Source organism: Gossypium hirsutum, chromosome D03 (assembly GCF_007990345.1).
Source record: "Gossypium hirsutum isolate 1008001.06 chromosome D03, Gossypium_hirsutum_v2.1, whole genome shotgun sequence".
Taxonomy (NCBI): domain Eukaryota; kingdom Viridiplantae; phylum Streptophyta; class Magnoliopsida; order Malvales; family Malvaceae; genus Gossypium; species Gossypium hirsutum.
In genome coordinates this window covers 45,554,929-45,574,908 of record NC_053439.1, presented here as the reverse complement: position 1 = coordinate 45,574,908, position 19,980 = coordinate 45,554,929, and the positions used below count along the sequence as shown (strand labels likewise).

Here is a 19,980-nt window from a genome sequence, read left to right as displayed (position 1 = left end):
TGCTCTCAACTTCCTCGGATTCAGCTCGGTAGGATGACATTACTATATAAAAACATATTTAAAATGGTCAAGAGATATCACACTATCATAGGTTATATAATGGCATGTATAGCTAGACTCATACATGCTACGTTAGTTTGAGAATCGGCTAAACCGTAGCTCTTATACCAACAAATATAACACCCCTAACCCATATCCGACTCCAAAATAGGGTTATAGAGCATTACCAAAATAATCAGATCAATATTTAGACATTTCGTAACATTTTACAATTATATCAAAAATCAATAATACATAAATCATTTTGTCCCTTATACTAGCCCTCAAGGCCCAAAATATGTCTTAGAAACAAGTCGAGACTAAATCGGGTACTCAGAGAATTTTTCCCGAAACTTTAAAAATTTTCTTAGGTGTAGGGGACACACGCCCGTGTGGTCAGGCCGTGTGGTTCACACGGCCAAGTGACACGCCCGTGTCTTAGGCTGTGTGGTATTTGAAGTAGGGTACACGGTCGTGTCCTTAGGCAGAGTAACTCTCTGTCTTGCACTTTATTTAAATGCAGGGGTCACATGGCCAAGTCACACGCCGTGTGTCAGGCCGTGTGATCAATTCTGAGTATTCTGTTTTGAAATTTTAAGATACAAGGGACACACGACCAAAACACACGTCCATGTGCTAGGTCGTGTGTCACACACGACTGAGACACACGACCGTGTCTCTGCCCATGTGGATAGAATAAGGCCATTCCCAAACCTTAATCCTCACTCAAATTTATTTTTCACCTACATAAACATTTAAACACATTCATCAACCAATTCAAGACATTTAAACCAATCAAAACCAAATCTTATTCATAACATGTCCTCACATATGTACATGTATTCAAACTTACCTAATTGACCAAATTCACATATATGCATATTTTATTAAATATGCTATTCGAATCCATTCATCTATGTAATTACCATTATTTAACTATTTCAACTCATACCACAAACACGTTTTGGCCATATGTATTCATCTCAAAATATACCAAACACAAGCCTTAGCAATGGCTAGTTACAACCAAAATATTTATATGCCAACATTGGCTAAGGTAACCTATATATGCCATTATAACCAAAATTTAAATTACTATATATATACCGAAAATTTCGAGGGATAGTGTGATGTAGCTCCGACCAGCTTCCAATCTTTACAAGCCTCCGAGCACTATAAAGCAGAGTAAATAAAACTGAGTAAGCACTTAGTGCTTAGTAAGTTCGTATAACGAAATTTAACTTACCATACATTTATACTTAAAGTAAGCATACAAAATGCATCCAAAGAAATGTGGCAATTATCCTAACACACATAACCTCACCAAACATGTTAGTAACTTATTTCATGTAAATATCAATAATAAGGATGAGCTCATCAAATATCAAGTTCCATGTAATTCTTGTATATACGGATAATGATTCATTTTGAATCAATTTGTTCTCATGTCAGAATTTCACCCATTGAATCATTTGAAATCTCGATGGATACGTGGGTAATACACATAAAGTGTACAATACTGTAAATCCGTCAATTCATAATCAGGAGTGTCCATAAAAGCACTTAAACGGGAAGCACTCTCTCAAGTCTTATAACAGAATGCTCATGTGAGCATGTAACGGGAAACATATCCGGGATTTATACGAGAAGCTTATAAGAGCCATGTTCAGAAAACTCGTGCGAGCCAATAACGAGAAGCTTCGAAGAGCCATTAACGGGAAGCTCAAGATAACCTTATTGGGAAGTTCAAGTGAGTCATATCGGGAAGCTCCGGAGAGCCTTTAACGGGAAGCTCACAAAGAGCCTTTAATCGGGAAGCTCACGAAGAGCCATATATTGGGACGCTCATAAGAGCTGTGGTGTGTCTACAACACATGCAGAATCACAACCAATCGGGATGCTCCCAAAAGCTATTAACGGGAAGCTCGCAAGAACCATATAACGGAAAGCTTGAGAGGGCTTATATTGGGACGCTCTTTCGAACTACGGTATGTCTGCAACATATGCAAGACCAATACCAATTCGGGAATAGAACCCTGTATCCTTCAAATCTCATTTATTCATACAAGATTTAATACTTATCGATTGTTATCAGACACGTGACCAATTCATATACATGACAATTACATAATTCTCATACATAGCATTCAATTCAAGTATATAAATATACAAATTTAGTTACACGAACTTACCTTGACAATGTTCGTGAACTTGTACACTACTAATTTGTTACTTTTTCTTTACCTCGATCTAGCTCCATATTTGGTCCATCCGGATCTATGCGAGTAAATTTAACATCAATTTAACGCAATTCATATCCAATTCAATCTAATTCACATCTTAGGCAAAATTTCCATTTTGCCCCTATACTTTTAATTAATGATAATTTCGTCCCTAGGCTCGGAAAATGAAATTCATGCAATTTAATCCTTATTCTAAGCCTAGCTAAATTTTACATATAACAATAATAGTCCATGTATTTCACGAAAATCATAATTTTTCATGAATTTTATATCTTTTCAATTTAGTCCCTAAATCATGTTTTCATCAAAAATCCTTTAACAAAAGTTGTTTATCTATCAACAACCTTTCATTTTCTACCATAAAACTTCATAATTCAACTATATTCATCCATGGAAAAAATTTAATAATTTGATATCTTTACAAATTAATTCCTGAGATAGCTAAATTAAGTTATTACAATCTCGGAAATATAAAAATTACTAAAAATGGGACTTGAATACTTACCTAATTAAACCAAGAAAGCTTGCTTAAGCTTATTTTCTCTTAGCTAGGGTTTCCATGGAATGAATTTGGGAAAGATGATGAAAAAGATGATATTTTCTCAATTTAATCATTTATCATCTTTTAATATCTTTTCTTTCCAATTTCATCCTTTTCTTTAATTAAATTTCCATGGATGAATCATCATCCTTATCTACTAACTTCTCTTAATAGTCTATTTGTCATATAAGGACCTCAAACTTTGAATTCCATAGCTATTTGATACTTATAGCTACTAGAACTCAACTTTTGCATTTCATGCAATTTGGTCATTTTATCAATTAATCATGTAATCGGTAAAAATTTTCTTAAAAAAATTTTCATACGATATTTCTATCATAATGCAGACCATAAAATATTATTAAAATAAATTTTCTTTCGAGCACAGATTTGTGGTCCCGAAACCACTGTTCCGATTTCAATGAAAACAGGCTGTTATACTTAATACAACAAGGAAATCACCCTCGGATGGTCCAAAGCGGCGGACATAAATCGGCAAAAGAACCGATCATCTACCAAACTAGAGAGGATGGTGACAAAACCAACCCTAAAATCACTCGCAAAAGCAAGACTAAAAAGCGTACTACAATAGTAGACAAAAACTTCTAAAAGTGAATATTTATTAAACAATGGAAAAACAAACAGAAACATATAAATCTTAAGACAACATAAGTCCAAACCGACTTGTGTAATCGTTTATTATTCTAAAATACTCTTAAAACATAAACAGATTAAGAAGTCAACGAGGAGCTTTCTAAAAGAAATTGTCGGTGGTTAGTGGTGTTTGAACGATGATAGGCACTGTCATCTATCCTTTACAACTTGTGAAGACAACAAAGATACCCACAAAATAGATCTGTAAACTGAAAAGAGAGAAGACACACGGAATGAATGAGAAGAAGAAAGAAAAAAAAGGTTGATGGGCAGCAGAAAAAGGCGGGTGGTAACTAGTCCAGAGGCTAACACCACCACTAGGCAAAAACAAGAAAATAAAAAGCAAACGACTTTCTCATGGGTGATTTTTTGTTTGCCGATTTTTGAATATATGAGTTTACTTAAAAAAATGATTTATGTAAATTATAATATGTAATATTTACATCCTACCATATTTTTTTCAGCATCATATCATATATATCATCTAAGGTAAGATTTTCATACATTTTAGGAAACATTAGTTAGTGAATTTTTTTTTGGTAAGTGATGATATTATCATTTATGCGACACATCAACATTTTTATTTATTGTTATGAAGTAAATCCTTTTTTGTTCGTAATTATGGATCTCTTTTCATTCATTTCAATAATTACAGTTGCATTAACCTCGAAAACAATTACTGAATATTTACTTATAATGTTGTAACCTCAAAATATAGTTCGCAACTCTTAGCTACATTTTTATTTCAGTAATTATAGTTGTGTAATTATTTTGATGTTAAAATATGGTTATAAAAAATATGTAAAAAGAACTTGTATATTGGTTTGATGGTTAAATAATTCATCACCTCAAGTGTAGTTTAGATTCGAGTCACATTAGTCAGATTGTTATTAAGGTGTATATATGACTATAAAAGATAAAGAAAATAAAATTTATATTTTTAGATTATATTATGATTATTGAATAACGAAATCATTTAGTGTGTTTTTTTTTATATTTTTGAGTTTTAAATTTATTTAACATAATGTTTAAAATGAATTTCAATTAATTGGAAATAAAAGCTTAGTGGTATGATTTACATTAAAAATATTTGAATGAATGATTAATGTAAAGTTAATATTTTCAACCATTAAATTATATTTGAGATATTGAAATAAATAAAATTGAATAATTAGATGCAAGATGAGCGTGAAAAAGCAATTACACGATATTCAGTAACTTATGGGTCCAAACTGTAGACTTTTTTAATTTTTTTTTCTGGAAACAAAAAAGTGGTACACATTTAGGTTTGAAAAATACAAGATTGATAGGTGGCAAGTGGATAAGGTATGGTTGTGAAGATATTTTATGGGTCAAAAATTGGGTGCCAACATGAAAGCTAGAAAAGGGGAAAATATCAAGCAATAATTAAAATATCTTTCTTTCCATTCGCCAATAAAAGCCGACCTTATAGGTCTTCAGAAGAGTAAAGGAAGAGAAGCAAAATGGAGTGCTGTAGGAGGCCTAATAGGAGTGATATACATTTGTCAGTGGAAGAAGAGGCCAAATTGGAGGAGCAGACCAGGGATTACTTTGATCACACAGCACCTAAACGTCACACTAAGCCTCAACGAAGCGACTATTCTTCCAACTACGTCGACGCTCTTGCCGCCGCTGATTCCGGTATCCCTGAATACCTCGAGTTTCAACGTCTAGAGAATGATCCCCAGGTCTGTTTTTTTCCTTCTTAAACCCAAAACAATTTTAAACTGCGTTTGCCGGGAGTCGAACCCGGGTCTATTGCTTGGAAGGCAATTATCCTAACCGTTGGACTACAAACGCTTGTTGACATAAGGCTTTAGATGTTAATTTTCTCTTATAAACACTAATGCTTGTATTGCCTAGCAGCCTCAATTAAGTTCAGCACTAAGAGTTATTTTACTTAAAAATAAGTTAATTGATCTACATATATTAGATCAAAGAATAAATTAGTTATTTTTATTCAAAATTTCATCCATTTATATTATTAAAAACAACGTGGTTGTCAGAATAATAGGACAATGACACGTAACATATCATGTGTACATGTAAAGATCTATTTTAAATAGCAAAAATAAATGAATTTTTAATAGAATGATCTATTTACTTTTTAATCTAATATATAAGGATCAATTTGTCAATATTCTAAATAGAGGGGACAAAATATAATTTAACTCTTAATCAAATGCTCTACTGTGCTGTTATTTATCTATCTCATTTGTTGGGTGCAGATTTACTTCTACAAATTTTCTTCCCTGATTTTCTTTTTTGTCTTCAAATTTTGAAACCAGAAAATAGTTTACAATGGAAGTGAAGTGAGAGAAGAATTTGTGGAGACTGAATATTATAAGGATCTCAATTGCGTCGACAAACACCACCACACGGTACAATGACAACCTTTCATAAGTTTTCCCCTTTTTATTCTCTTCCAGTTATGATCAAAAGCCAAAAAAAATGGGGGAAAAAAGACTAATTATGATGGGTCTCGGTTTTCAGACAGGAACAGGTTTCATAAAGGTAGAGAACGACAATGGCAGAAACTTTAATTTGGAACCAGATTCAGACACCAGCTGCCATGCCTCTTGTAAGGGAAATCCAGCAACTAACGACTGGATTCCAGCTGCTTTGGATGCGGTAAAAATTACCAACAGAGCTTTGATTCATCTCATTAGTTAGCATCTAATGAAAATGACTGGCTCTTAACTACGTTTACTCTATCCCTTTGATTTTCCAGGCTTATGTTGCTTCAGACAAGCCCAACAGGAGTGATCAATGAATTTGATGAACCAGCAGTGTTTCTCAATTGTCTTTCTTTTATCTCCTGTAATGTGTTTCTAGATTACGAGGTCGAAAATAATTTAAGAACCGGTATTCACGGTTATGTTATCTTAACTAGATGATGTTGATCAAGTATTGCTTACAGTATGTTGTTGAAAATAAATATAAAAGAATGTGTTTTTTAGGTAAAGTAACTTGTTTAATCCTTATACCATTAAAAAGTGAAATAATTTAATCATTTTACTTTTTCAATACGTAATAAATTGGTAAAATCGATCTAAATTTCTAACGCATTGCGTTTGAAATTCGAATTCAGCATTCAAGCATTCGAAAGTGGATGGTAGACACTCTTCACTCTTTGGTTATATTTTACCCATAAAAATTTATTTCATACATTATCGATACAAATTTTAGACTACACGCACACTTTTAGTTTAAAATACAAATAAATATATAATAATAATAATAAAGAAATGAGACGTGGCAGTTTTATAACCCGGCTATTGGAGTTAAAAATGGCCAGTATATCAAAGACTAATCCTTTCTGAAACAGATCAAGGAAAAATTTATGATGATTTTAAGGACATCAAATGTACAGATCAAAGTTGGTCGTGCGAACTAGGTCAATGGTATCCTGATCTGAAGGGGAAATAAATCTCAATATGTAGGCTTCTAGAACTAAGGTAAAATGGTTAAAAATCGTTTTGATTAAGGATCTATCAACTTAACTATGTGAATCATTAATCACAGAACAATATACATATCACACTCCAGTAATGTACAAACTAGCCGCAAAAACGATATCACGTTTTATGGCATTGGAAGCAGATTCCATTTTCTTGTAAAGCGATGAATTACCCATTATAGCTGCGGCAGTTTTGAATTCACGACAGGTCTCATCCAGCCTGACAATTGTTCGCACTATAAGGCCTTCAGGAACATCCGTGAGCTCACAAATATCTGCAAACGGGGTTCCCTGCAACGAGGATATATAATTATATATTAGGATGACAAACTAAAACCCAGATCAAGGTCTAATCAGCATGCTTAAGTTATGAAACCTTTGCCCATTCGTAAACCACTTCAACGAGACCGAACTTGAGATTTTCTTGTGCATACTCCTCGGGCGTTATTGGTAATTTGAACTCTGCTTGAAGGTCACCAAGTCTTATAGCTGTGTCATACAACCTGGAGGAAAAAATTATCAAGGTTAAATTCTCACCCATATCATGGCAAGGAATGAACAGATGGAAGCTTTTCTCTTCTTTTTTTTCTCTTTTTTAAAATAAGGGGTAGGGGTTATCCAGGGATTGACCCAATATTTAAACACAAGTCCTTTGCCACTCCAGCTGTGGTTCAGTCAACAGAACCCTTGATTCAATCTAAGTGTCAATAATGACTCAGAAGTGCTATCTATAATTTCTTGCAAGGACACCAGCTGAAGCACAACTTAGCTCTTATGTATTTACGTAAGTGTTTGGGATATTAAGCAAACCAATATTGTAAAAGAAATTTCAAGCATAAAACTGGCACATTTATTACATCAGAATTGCAATGAGAATATTTAGCAAAATAATCTCTGCAAAATAAACTTCATGCAAGACTTCACATGCATAAAGAGAAAATGGAGATGAAGATAACCTTTGTTTGGCCTGAGAGAGTTTGGAAGTAAGAGAAGGTTCGGAAGTGTTCTTTTGCTGAAACACGAAGGCAGACATTAAAGCCACTGCCTCTTCGGGTTCAAGGTCATCGAGTTGATTCTCAAATAAACATTCTGTGCATATCAATTCCTCCCCTGAATTCATCTCACAGGCAACACGACCTTTTATTTGAACCACAAGGTCTTCATCTATATAACCAATTTCTTTCAGAATATCAATCTGCAAGAAGCTTTAAGCGTTATAAAAGATTCTAAATAAATATCCACATCAGAAAATCCATCTTATTCATAGCAGAAGAATGGCCTAAGATATATGCACATTGCAAGGGCATACCCGGCCCTGAAATTCTGGCATCTGTAGGAGTGCTTCGTTAGATAGTTCAAATTGAAGAGCATTAACTTCCTCTTTATACTTCTTAATTTCTTTGGCTAACTTAATATGCTCCTCCAACTTTATACATTCATGGCATTTGTTCTGTGACATTTTCTGCAGTAGATGGGTCCATTTGTCGTATGCTGTAACGAGATCCATGTCTTTCAATTTTAGATCTGAGAAAAGAATTACTATTAGAAAGGTCTCTTTTGATTAACAGAAAATCCTAAACCATGACCACAGATCACAACATCAAAAGGAGCATACTTAGTGAAAGAAAAGCAAAACGGAGTTAGTAGACGAGGCTTAAAAGAAACCCTCAACGAGAATCATTATCCTAAATGCTGGAAATCATTGTGTCCACTAGGTAGGGAGAATAACCTATGAGAAACAGAGAGCAACTAGCAAGAGGCCACGTGTTTTGATTGTTTTCACCTCAGATCTGCTGAAACACTATCATTGTCCTAAGTCAACAAAGCTGCAAAAGTGCTTGTTGGTATTCCTAAGTTTCTGAGAACATGTACAATAAAATATCTCATAGATAAAGCAGAGCATGCAAGTTGCTGAACGTCCTAGCTTCATTTGCAACTCTAAGAAACTATCAAAAGGAAGAAATGCAGCTAAATTCCCCCCAAATATCAACATTCCGAAGGATAAAATAACATCCATACCTTTTGGATCTAAGGCAGGAGGATATTTGTTTCCATTAGACTTCAATTTCAAGAGCTGCTGAACTGTGTGGGAGAAAGCTGCATTGCTAACAAATTCAAGAAGTCCAGGTAGGTCCAATTTTATCTTGCTAGTGCATATACATAAGAATTCTGTATTTTCAGCTTCTCTGACCTCAAAAGTCACTCCTGCAGCAGCACCATGGTGTGGCAGTGTTATGTTGATGATACCTGACCCTTTACGTGGACCAGCAGATATGCGGTAATCTTCTTCAAGACCACGCTTGGATTTTGGTGGCAGCACATAACCTTGATCGAAGTCGGCACCTTTCTTGTCTTGCAAGTTACTTCTGTCTGAGGGACTTTGAGTCATTGATGGCACATCAGGTTTAAGAAGTAGCACAATATATTGTTTGTTATTGGCAGAAGATGATTTCAGGACAACTCCTAGTAAATGGTCCTGCGCCTGTCAATTTTAAGTGCATAAATTTAGTATCCATGACTAAACAATGAAATGAAAAAGGCTACACCTTAGATGGTTCAATGTGAGTAAGACAAATAAGACCCTCAAACAAGAGATAACAGCAAAACCAAACCTAAATATGGCATAGAATGCTGTAGCGGCAGTAAACTATACAGGTGGAAAGAACATTCCACAACATCAAAATGACTGGATTTTAATTTCACTTTCACTTCATGTAAGTTAATGTAGAAGAAGCATAAACGACCATGCTGAAAATCAACCAGCTTTTATTGTATGATTAGTTCATTCTCTGCTTCAAAGGTTGCAAAAATTATGCATCTTATAGGAAAAAAATTCCAAACAATATAAGCTCCAAGTAGGATGATAATCATCAAGACAATAAGTGCACAAGACAAAATTTCTCTTGGTTTGTTGGGGAGGGGAAAGATACATGAGAAATTCTTAGTGTACCAACTTTCAGCTGCATGAACAATGAAACTTGGCCCCAAAATCAATGCTTTAATACTGACAGAGACAAGCTTCCTTCAGTCAGAAGTAAAGCATCTTTCTCTAAATATATGTTCTTGACAGAGGTTACAAGAGCATAACAAACAGTGGAGCACCTAACTATGACTTGACTCAAACATGCAAAGAACTAAATTGAAAGAACTCACTGACTGAGATTTGACCACAACCACTCTCCCTGGGGTAAGAAATTTTTGTGCTGCAGAAGTCTGCATGACAGCTTTTGATATCTGTTCACTGTGTGCCTTAGCTTCAGCACGCATCTCATAGTACTCTTCAATTGCTGGTTCACCTTTAATACATCTACAAGCAAATGGAGACTTTTAAAGTGAGGATAAATACCAAACTTCAAAAGAGCTGAACCTTAATTATACATGCAAATTGCAACAAATAAAAATGAGGATAAATATCAACCATGAAAAGAGCTATAGACAAAGAGATAATGCTGAAAGCCATACACCAATTATTAAACTTCAAAAATGATTTCAAATTAGTGCATTATGATAATGCTACTTACATCAGAAATCAAAATTTAAATGACTTGGATTCCTTTTCATAGAATGCCATTGAAATTACAGCAAGAATCAAAACTTTATCCACTTTATGAATCAAAACTGTTTGTCTTTCTATGCTATTTCAGCAGTAAGAAAAGTGGTTTAAGCCTTTTATTTTATTTTGTCAGCTGAAATGAAGTAAACATGCAACACAGGATTTATGACCAATGCAGTATAATCCCCAAATATAGAACTGGTCAAATCACAGAACAGAAACAGTACAGCTAGATTAGTATCAGTTTATAAAACAGCTGAACTACCAAAATGTGCACTAACACAAGTAACAAAAGCATATTTTGCAGGAGGAAAACATTCAAACCTCACAGACATGTCGGCAATCAAGTTTTTACCATGCAAACACTTACTCTATAGTTTTCTTTGGCTGTGCAAGCTTCCGCAATAGTAGTTGCTGTTGCTCTGGAAGTTTCTTCTGAGAATGAAATTCAGCAAAACTTCGTTTCAACATGTCCTCTACCTGGAATCAAAGTCCACTTATATTTTCCAATCAATGCAAGTAAACAAACAGATAGCTAAACTTTGTATAGTATAATTATATTTTATCCGGGAAAAATGATAAAATCCCTAAAGATCAGTACATGCCTGCAGATAAAGAGAGCACCAACTTTTTTACTATGCAACGTTAAATTAGATCCTTTGCAACGTTAAATTAGATCCTTTGGACCCAACACGCCTAAAAATTGAGGCCAAGCATGTTACTGTCAACAATATTCTAGGATTAGTATTAAAAGAACCTCACATCTAGCCTTAAAGAGTGACAAACTATTTCACTAGGACATAAAAAAGCATGTTACTGTCTAGTTTTCTAACGCAAAAAGAGATACTTTTCTTTCGTTCATTAGTAATATAAGTTCCTTTTTCAATATTTAAAAAAAAAATACAAGTTACTGATAAGCATCCTCATTACTGTCGTTAATAAACACACCACTCCAAAAAAAGGAGAAACCCCCCCCCCCACTTGCACAAGGTCTAAACAGAACCCAAAAGGGGTTTATATCAAATCAAATATCAACCTGGCAGAAGAAAAGAAAAATGAAAATCAAGGAAAGCTGCTAAAACTAAACCATAATATACTAGAGATCATGGAGCATGAATGAAAAAAATCGAAGATGTGCAATATCCTATATTAAAAAAAGTCAATCATCCATGCCCAGCAAAAACTGAAACAGTCATGCAGTGGATAAATAGCTCCTGTTCACTCCAAAACTATGAAGTACCTTCAGTTCTTCGACACGAAGGAGATGCAGGATCATGATGTATGTCAATCGGAATTGAGATTCAAGCTTAGTTGGAGTTCCAGTTATAACTTGTTCCAAATCACGCTCTCCAGGGATTTCATCACGACACATCACAATAACTGTACCAATTTTATCAAGTCCTCTTCTGCCAGCACGACCTGCCATTTGAGTGTATTCCCCAGGAAGCACCGGTCTAAATTCCTTGCCATCAAACTTCCTTAATGTATCAAATACAACCTTCAAAAAATCTTAATCCAAGTCAAAATCACATTAAAGAAAGCATCTAGAAGTATTCCAACATGCATAGGTTAAAGAAGACTTATGCTTCTATAATAAAATGTGCTAATTTGTGTAAAAGCACATATTAGCATTTGGCAATAATAAAATACAAGCACAAAAAGAGAGGACATCTTGTGCAAAATAACAATTTGTAGGCTCATATTCCATTCAAAAGTTGGAATAGACAAACTCAGTCGTGAGTCCATCTAATTAAGCAACCCAAGATGGCAGTCCAGGCTATGCGATATGTAACTGCAATCCTATTTGGCACCAATAGGACAACATCAAATATCACTCACCGTTCTGGCTGGAGCATTAACCCCCATTGCAAATGTCTCTGTTGAAAACAAAACCTACAAAAATAACAAGCAATTACAAATTTGCCCATCTAAACTATCCAAAAGAAAGCAAAATACACGCTAAAACAAACTCCTAATAACATCAAACCAAGATAGGCTCCAAAATAGTTTCCTACAAACACAAAATGCAGCATCATTTTGAAAGCCAAGCAATAAAATGTAGATCTTACACTGCATCAAACCAGTACAGCACTTGAATGCTTTTACCTTAATCACACCTCGACAGAAGAGCATCTCAACAACTTCCTTAACAATTGGAAGCAAACCTGCATGATGTACGCCAATTCCCCTGCAAAGAAGGCTCTGAACTCTGACAACCTACATCTCAATCAAATTAGAACTTCTGAAATAAAAAGGATTTATACAAAAGTAAAAATTGAATATGTAGAATATGAAACCTGAGGCAAGTTACGATCAGATCCCTTCAGCCGTGAAAAAGCTTTATCACAAAATACTCGAATCTCACTTTTCTCAGAACTACTAGTGAGGTCAGTTCCTGAGATGCTGTCAGCAGATTTATCACATTGATTCTTTGAGAAACCAAATATAACCGCCTACATAATTGGCAATAGTAAAACTGTTAAGAAAGAAGGGGTAAAAATGTGGGGAGGAAGAAACGTTGCGTGGTTCTGTAAACATTTTTTGATAACTAATGAAGGCATCTAGGGAATAAATTCAAACAGTCCTGGTAAAATTGGCAATGCAAAAGTGCATTGATTAAGGATGAACATAAAAGTAGCATGAACACCCCAGACTTATTGTTTCTCAGACGTGATCACCAGAAAGTGATGTCCACTTAAAACAGTCACTGAGATCAAGAAATCAATGATACAATGGATCAAACTGGATGCTTGATTGCAGTGAACATTGCAATTTTTGTGGCAGTTATTAGAACTAAATACACACTCTCATTTCAAGAAATATATATTAGTAATCAACAATACTGCTGAGATATATCTGACAGCACTTTCTTCCTATTCTTTGCCTCTTTATTGCTTCTAGAAGAAGGTCGATTGCAGTGAACATTGCAAGTTTTCTGGCAGTTATTAGAACTGAAATACAATCCCATTAAAAAAAGCGTTTACATATCAGAAATGAACAATACTGCAGATATATATCTGACAGCACTCTTTGCCTCTTTGTTGCTTCTAGAAGTTTTTTTGTGAGTTGTTAGTCTCTTTTAAATTGTTGTGTTTTGCATTCCATTTCTTGTTTAAGACAGGAGAAACAAAGAAACGAACTAAGAAGTCATTATCATCTTTTTAAAATACAAACTAAACCAAACATGCTGCACGCTTAAAGACCATATGCAAAATGATAGTACAATGAAACTTACAGGTAATAGTGACTTCTTTGAAAGCTTGTCAATAAGCATCAACCAAGTTGTTCTCCTAGAGCCCCAACTATTCTGGCCACCTCCATTACTTTGATTCCCCCAACCAGTTCCAGTATAATTCCCAAAATTTTGGGGACCAGAATGCTTATTTTGTTTCCCTCGGTTAAAAGGTTCACGTTTCTGACCTCTAGCCCCATCCTGAACTGTAGACGATCCACTATATGAACCAGTCCCACCACTAGTTGCACTGGAATTCTTTTTCTTGTAAGCATCTTTAGCAGCCTTTAGTCCCAGAGGTATAAAAGTTTCTCCCTCACATATTTTGTAAAGTTCTCCGGAATAAAACAGGCAATGCTCCAGTGGGACTGGTCTTTTTGTTGTTCTGAAAATGGAATATCCAACAGGAAGCTAGTGTCAGAAGTTAACCCTTACGGATAGCATAGATCTTTTCGGCAGTATCTAAAGTTTTCAGCAAAAAAGAAACCAAAGAAGGCAGGAGCAAAGGAAATAAGTGAATACCAATAGTTTGGAACGGAAAAAAACTAGTGATACATCTAGCTTCAGCCATGAACAGAGATTTACTACTTACCCAGTGACACGAATTTTCTTTTGCTTTGTGCGACCAATCCAATCAGCAAACTCAATTGTATTAGGCACCTATATATTATTTTACACTGACATCAGGATGTCGAATTGAGGTATAAAGATAAACAAAGAATGGAATTTTTTATTAAGGAAACAAAATATATTAAAGAACCGAATGGTAAACGTCAAGAATGATCGTTTTAATTGTTAATTTTTTAAAGCCACAAGAGGGAAATCATCAAGATTATAATCTATTGCCGATGATCATCACCAATAGTATCAGGTTTCATCAGGCAAACAGTACAGGGTGCTTCACCCAGTCACCGTAATTCTCTCTCCACTATTCAAGATAGAGGATCCCAAAAGAAAGGTGTAAAAGTTCCAAGTTTGTAATACATACAAGCACTAAGCTTATAGCGAACTCTAATGCTAGAGGAGAAAGTACCGTGGCTGAAAGAAGGATGATATTAATATGCCTTGGAAGCATGATTATGACTTCTTCCCAAACCACTCCTCTTTCAACATCATTCACATAGTGCACCTCATCAAATATAACCTACATTTATATAGTCACAACAGAAAGAAACATCTTAAATATCATGTTCACAAATTAGAGAAAGTAACTAACAAGAGCGTTCAGCAGAAAAAGTAATGAAACTACTATGTAAAGTAATGCTACAAAAAGCAACCCCTTTACCCATTCAATATCGCGAATAATATCTGCACCTCGATAAAGCATTGACCTTAATATTTCAGTTGTCATGATGAGACAAGAAGCCTCTGGTCTCAAACTAACATCACCTGTGAGAAGGCCAACATCAAACTTCCCACAGAAATCTCTATACTTCTGGTTGCTGATTGTTTTAATTGGAGCAGTATACACAGCTCTAGTGCAATGCTGCATGACATGAAAACTTATCAAAAATCTTGAAACTAAACCAAATTCGGCATAGCACTTCAGAAACTTGAAAATAAAAAAGATATGGCCTGAGGTTCTTAATCAATGTGAGCAATTTGTCACATCTCCGGCTATCAAAAAATCAAAACGTCTATAGATTCACAAGCAAAAACCAAAATAATTAACGTACTTTTGATGCCAAAGCAAATGCATATTCCGCTACAACTGTCTTTCCAGCAGATGTATGTGCCGCCACAAAAACAGATTCCCCCTTTTCCAGATAATAAATAGCCTGTAATCATCACCAAAAAAAATCAAAATATTAATGTGAGTAGTTTGTTATAGAAGATAAAGAGATGTCCTTGTAGGCAAAACAGACTGCAAATCATAAGCTGGGGGGGAAAAGAGAGAGAAGCAACCCATACAAAGGTTTTATAAGTGGATGACCTTAAGGCAATTATATTATCCACATGTGCTAATAGAAACAAACTCCAAAGAAAGAAGGATTTCTTTGAAGCACTTGTGAAAACCTATTTCTATTCAGTTCAACAGATAATTCAAATCAAAATGTCAAATAAACAGAATACATCAAGCCCTCAAAAATGGAAAAAAACAAAAATTAATCCAGTCAGGTAAAACTGCAAAAGGGCACTGCTCAATGCTTCGTAAATGAGGAGAAAAGTGCAACAGAGATATTACACTTTGGCAGCGTACAAGCTTGAGCAATAAAAAAACCAAAAGGATGGCATTGACATTTAGATGTACTTTGGATCACTTGACCAGACAGGATCCACTAAAGAACAGATTCTTAGTAGAATATGAATCATGTAAAAGAATCCATTTTTATTAGAAGTTAAAGGATCAATTATTTTCAGAAGTATGGAAACATCATTTTCGACCCTAACCATAAAAATTCTATTTCAATCAAATGATAAATCAATTTCAAGGTACGTACCTCCTTCTGGAATGTATCCAACTCAAAAGGAAACTCAATTGCCATGTCAGGAACTAGTTCATAAAACTGATCAGCAATCCACTCACTACCTCCACTAACAGCCCAAGCCTGTAAATGAATGGTTTAAGTAACAAATCATTGCCAAAAGGTAATAAAAATAATAAAGGTTGCACAGGAAGGGAGTGCTCCATATGTGACAAGATGTTGGAAACTGCTTTCTCAACTACTTTACCTCCTTTTGTTGCTGACCACCCTCATCCCTGCCATTATCTACTTTTTCAGCTTCAACTGACAAAATCTCATCCAAAGCAGATGATCCAGTATCAAGAGTGTTGAGAACATCAACTTGGTTTGCTTCAGCTTCTGACTTAACAGAATCTGATTCTGTTGAATGCCCTTCTATACAAGTTAGCAACAAAACCAATGGATTACATGAACAAATAAGAGGGAACAAAATATATCAATCAAACAAATATTCTTGGACTCTAGCTTGCAAATCATGTTTGAACATGAGTAAAATGGAAGTGAAATTTTCATTCATAGGTTAAAAGTTCACAGCATTTCTTACATGGGTAAACTAGCAAACCAAAATGGAAAAAAGCAAGATGTTCAATTGACAACTTGTCTTCTAAAGGGGCAGGGTCATATATATTGAGAAAGGTCACTCTTTAGCAAGGTAGACATGGACCAGCACTTTTTTTTCCAAGGTAGATTCAAATAGAGTACCCAACTGTTAAAAGGATCCAAAGGATTGTGACAACCACAAGCAACTTAATGTCATTCCAAATAAAATAAAATAAAAATATCTTGATTACATATGCAAAATTCCTCTCATGATAACAATATAGGGTTTTTTTTCAAACATTTGCCCAAATGAATTCGAGTGAATATACAATCCACAATTGCAAAAAGGGTTAGAACTTTTTTAGCAAGTAGGCAACCTCCAGATCTAGAACAACCCTGATGCACCACAAGTCAGTTTCCAAGAACATGAAAAGACCTATTACTATCATCTGCTAACTTTGCCACCCGCAGCCCAGAAAAAATAAAAGAAGAATAATGCATGAACGCTTCTCTAATGGCAACTAAATCTCAATCATGCATAGATAGTTAGATACAGTTTGTTTTTCATTAGCCCAACAAAAGCAAGAAAAAGCTCTTCAAGTACTTTCATACTTTTTTGCCCATGAGACCACAACTTTACAAATATCTGCACAAATGAAGAGAAGATAGTTTGAGTGATGCATACCATCTTTGTCAAGTTCTGCAACATCCTCTTCCCAAGCTTTCTTGAACAAGTCATCAAATTGTACAGACAACTCACTCTGCAAACACCATGAAGATGCAAGGCACGGATTATACATAAGACATGTAACGATTTTCATAAATGTTTTTCGGAAACTCACACCATATATATGATACTTGTATTATTTTCATGAGATACACCAGGTTGAAATTCATTCAGTCCAGACACTATACATGCAAAACAAAGTCCAATAACAAATCGACTGGTAGTAGTTTCAAGGGGATTAGAATACAGCAATGCAGAAGACTAACCAAATTTCCAACTGATGTGTCATCAGGTGCACTTTGGTCCTTGTAAACATTCCATGAGCAAGGATGTGACTTCGAATTGGAGATGCAAAAGAATTAGGAACAGGAAAAAGTTATGATCTAAAAAGAAAATAAATTCAAGTTCAATGGTTTAATTAGAAGATCACCATAAGATCACCAAGTTTTAACCCTTGCTTAAAGCCTGGAGGAATTGTCTGAGCAGGACCACCATTTAGCACCTCACGAACCCACTCACCATTAGATGCACCATCAGGAAATATCCTCTCTAAAGATTGATCCTCCAAGCCTCCTGGACGAAAAGGGCGGTTATTAATGCTTCCTCTCACAATATCATTGGCTGCACCATTAGACGCTCGTGGAAAAGAGCCACGAGTTTCACCTCCAATTATTATGTCTGATACGTCCACCTAAACAATATAAGATTCCAGCTCTACTTATTAATGAAATAAATAAATAAATAATCCTATACCACTGGTCAATGTCTCAAAACCATAAAAAAGGGGACAAAAACTGAAGTGTAGAATAAGCCCTTTTTTTGGTTTTACTTTCTCAAGGGAATGCATACAAAATATAATAGTAGCAAATGCAAATCCTACCTGCATTGAATTAGGCTCCCACTTTCCTTCAGTTGATCCCTCCTTACACCGTCTAAAAGGTAATTCCCAAACTGGAACCATTATAGCTCTTGGCATTGATGGCTCCAATGGTATTTTTGCCCTGGCAAACCAGTCAAAATCCCATTGCTTTCCAGCTTTTTCAGGAGAGAAAGCATCCTCGTCTAATCTTGGCAAAAGATATTTCTCCTTTATGTGCTCCTCAATCGATTCAGGTGTTTCCGTCGGAAACGCAGGTGGCTGAAACACAAATATATATATATATATTTAAAGAAGTTACTACGAAACCCTAGACACCAGCAAAGCAACTCTGAACTTCGACAAAAATTAAAGGAATGTAAAATTCAAACAATAGTTAGCTGTTTGAATATGATATAAGTGAAAAGAAGGAACTTACAAGAACAAAGTCGGGGAGGGATTTGATAGGGTTATCACGCTCCTCGGTGTAGAGAGGCTCGACTCTGAGGTGGCCGCTGTAGCCGGAGAATCCGACTCGGAAACTGAACCCGTTTGCTGCTTGGATCGGTTTCATTTGCCGTTGGTGAGATGTTCCGGGAATTGAACGTTTTGTAGGGCGGTTTAATGTGTGATTTTGATTCGAAAGCTTTTTCGCGGGTTTTGAGTAAAGTCAGACAAGGGAAAGCATAATTTTCTGAGTGCAGGCTTGCTTGTGTGTGTGCGTGCATTGAGCAGAGTTTGGGACCTTGTGGCCTTGTTTGGCTGCTATGAATTCAAAACTTATTAGGTGTGAAATTAATATTTCAGTTTTGGTTATCTCATGAATCAGATAACTTTGAAGTTGTTTTGGATTTTGTGCTATTTGAATTTAGGGTTTGGATTTTTCAATTAATTATTACTTATTCAGTTTATTTGGATTAGTTGTTACTAATTTCGTATTTGAATAATTTTGGGTTCAAATTATTTAAAATTCATACTGTTTTAAGTTTGGGTTAGTTCAACTTTTGGTTAATTCAAGTTCGAATTACTAATTTATTTTATATTAAAGATATTTTAGGTTACAATTCTTGGTAATTTTGGATTACTTATTCAAATGATTTTGAATTCTAATAACTTCATGTTTGAAAAGTTTATATTCAAATTATTTTAAATTCGTGCAAATTTTCAAGTTTGAGTTAGTTTAAGTTTTAGTTTATTTAATATTAAATTGTTGACTTTCTATAGTAAAATCAAATTCTATTAGATTTAAGTTCATTAATCAAAAAAAAAGTTTTCAAGTTTGAATACTGAGTCCCTTTGAATTCTAATTTACCATGGTGAGATAGAAATTTTTAGAAAATATTTCATGGAATTTGGATGCAATATCTTAGTTTCAATAAAAAAATTTATCTAGTAATTAAACACATAAATTTATTACAAAATTAATACCAAGTAATAAAAAATAAATATCACATTAATTATAGAAATTATGCTTTATTAATAAAATATATATTTATTGCATCATGCCCTATAATCATTATTGAAAATATTATCTATGTTTGTGTCTACGATGTAAACTCTAAACCATGTTGGTTCATCGAATGTTATAGGCATCCAATACTACAAAAAAGGAGACAAGTTCGGAACCAAATCTTGTAGGTAGCTAAACT

The 19,980-nt window shown here is 34.7% G+C and overlaps 2 protein-coding genes and 1 non-coding gene across 4 annotated transcripts; 1 reads left to right on the top strand and 2 right to left on the bottom strand.

The window, feature by feature from the left end:
• Positions 1-4,663: 4,663 nt before the first annotated feature.
• LOC107950213 (uncharacterized) lies at positions 4,664-6,463 on the top strand. Its single transcript, XM_016885029.2, has 4 exons — positions 4,664-5,186; positions 5,787-5,879; positions 5,992-6,129; positions 6,230-6,463. Exons 1-4 carry the CDS (start codon positions 4,962-4,964, stop codon positions 6,269-6,271), a joined length of 498 nt encoding a protein of 165 aa, XP_016740518.2. The 5' UTR covers positions 4,664-4,961; the 3' UTR covers positions 6,272-6,463.
• On the bottom strand, positions 5,227-5,298 carry TRNAG-UCC (transfer RNA glycine (anticodon UCC)). Its single transcript has one exon. It is a non-coding gene; the product is annotated as a tRNA-Gly (tRNA).
• Positions 6,464-6,814: 351 nt separating the features above from the next.
• LOC121215524 (DExH-box ATP-dependent RNA helicase DExH11) lies at positions 6,815-19,132 on the bottom strand. 2 transcript variants are annotated; one of them, XM_041090256.1, is made up of 23 exons: positions 18,771-19,132; positions 18,356-18,613; positions 17,906-18,166; positions 17,742-17,810; positions 17,434-17,509; positions 16,417-16,568; positions 16,185-16,292; positions 15,420-15,521; positions 15,029-15,229; positions 14,777-14,887; positions 14,336-14,403; positions 13,747-14,128; positions 12,809-12,964; positions 12,618-12,728; positions 12,351-12,404; positions 11,752-12,009; positions 10,882-10,991; positions 10,112-10,265; positions 8,978-9,440; positions 8,268-8,482; positions 7,915-8,153; positions 7,335-7,461; positions 6,815-7,249 (listed from the first exon to the last, which is right to left on the bottom strand). In XM_041090256.1, the coding sequence occupies exons 1-23, from the start codon at positions 18,903-18,905 to the stop codon at positions 7,037-7,039; spliced, it is 4,023 nt and encodes a 1,340-aa protein (XP_040946190.1). In that variant the 5' UTR covers positions 18,906-19,132; the 3' UTR covers positions 6,815-7,036. The 2 variants fall into 2 exon arrangements, with proteins under 2 accessions (XP_040946190.1, XP_040946189.1); XM_041090255.1 differs by having other exon boundaries at positions 16,417-16,583; positions 18,771-19,131.
• Positions 19,133-19,980: the final 848 nt, after the last annotated feature.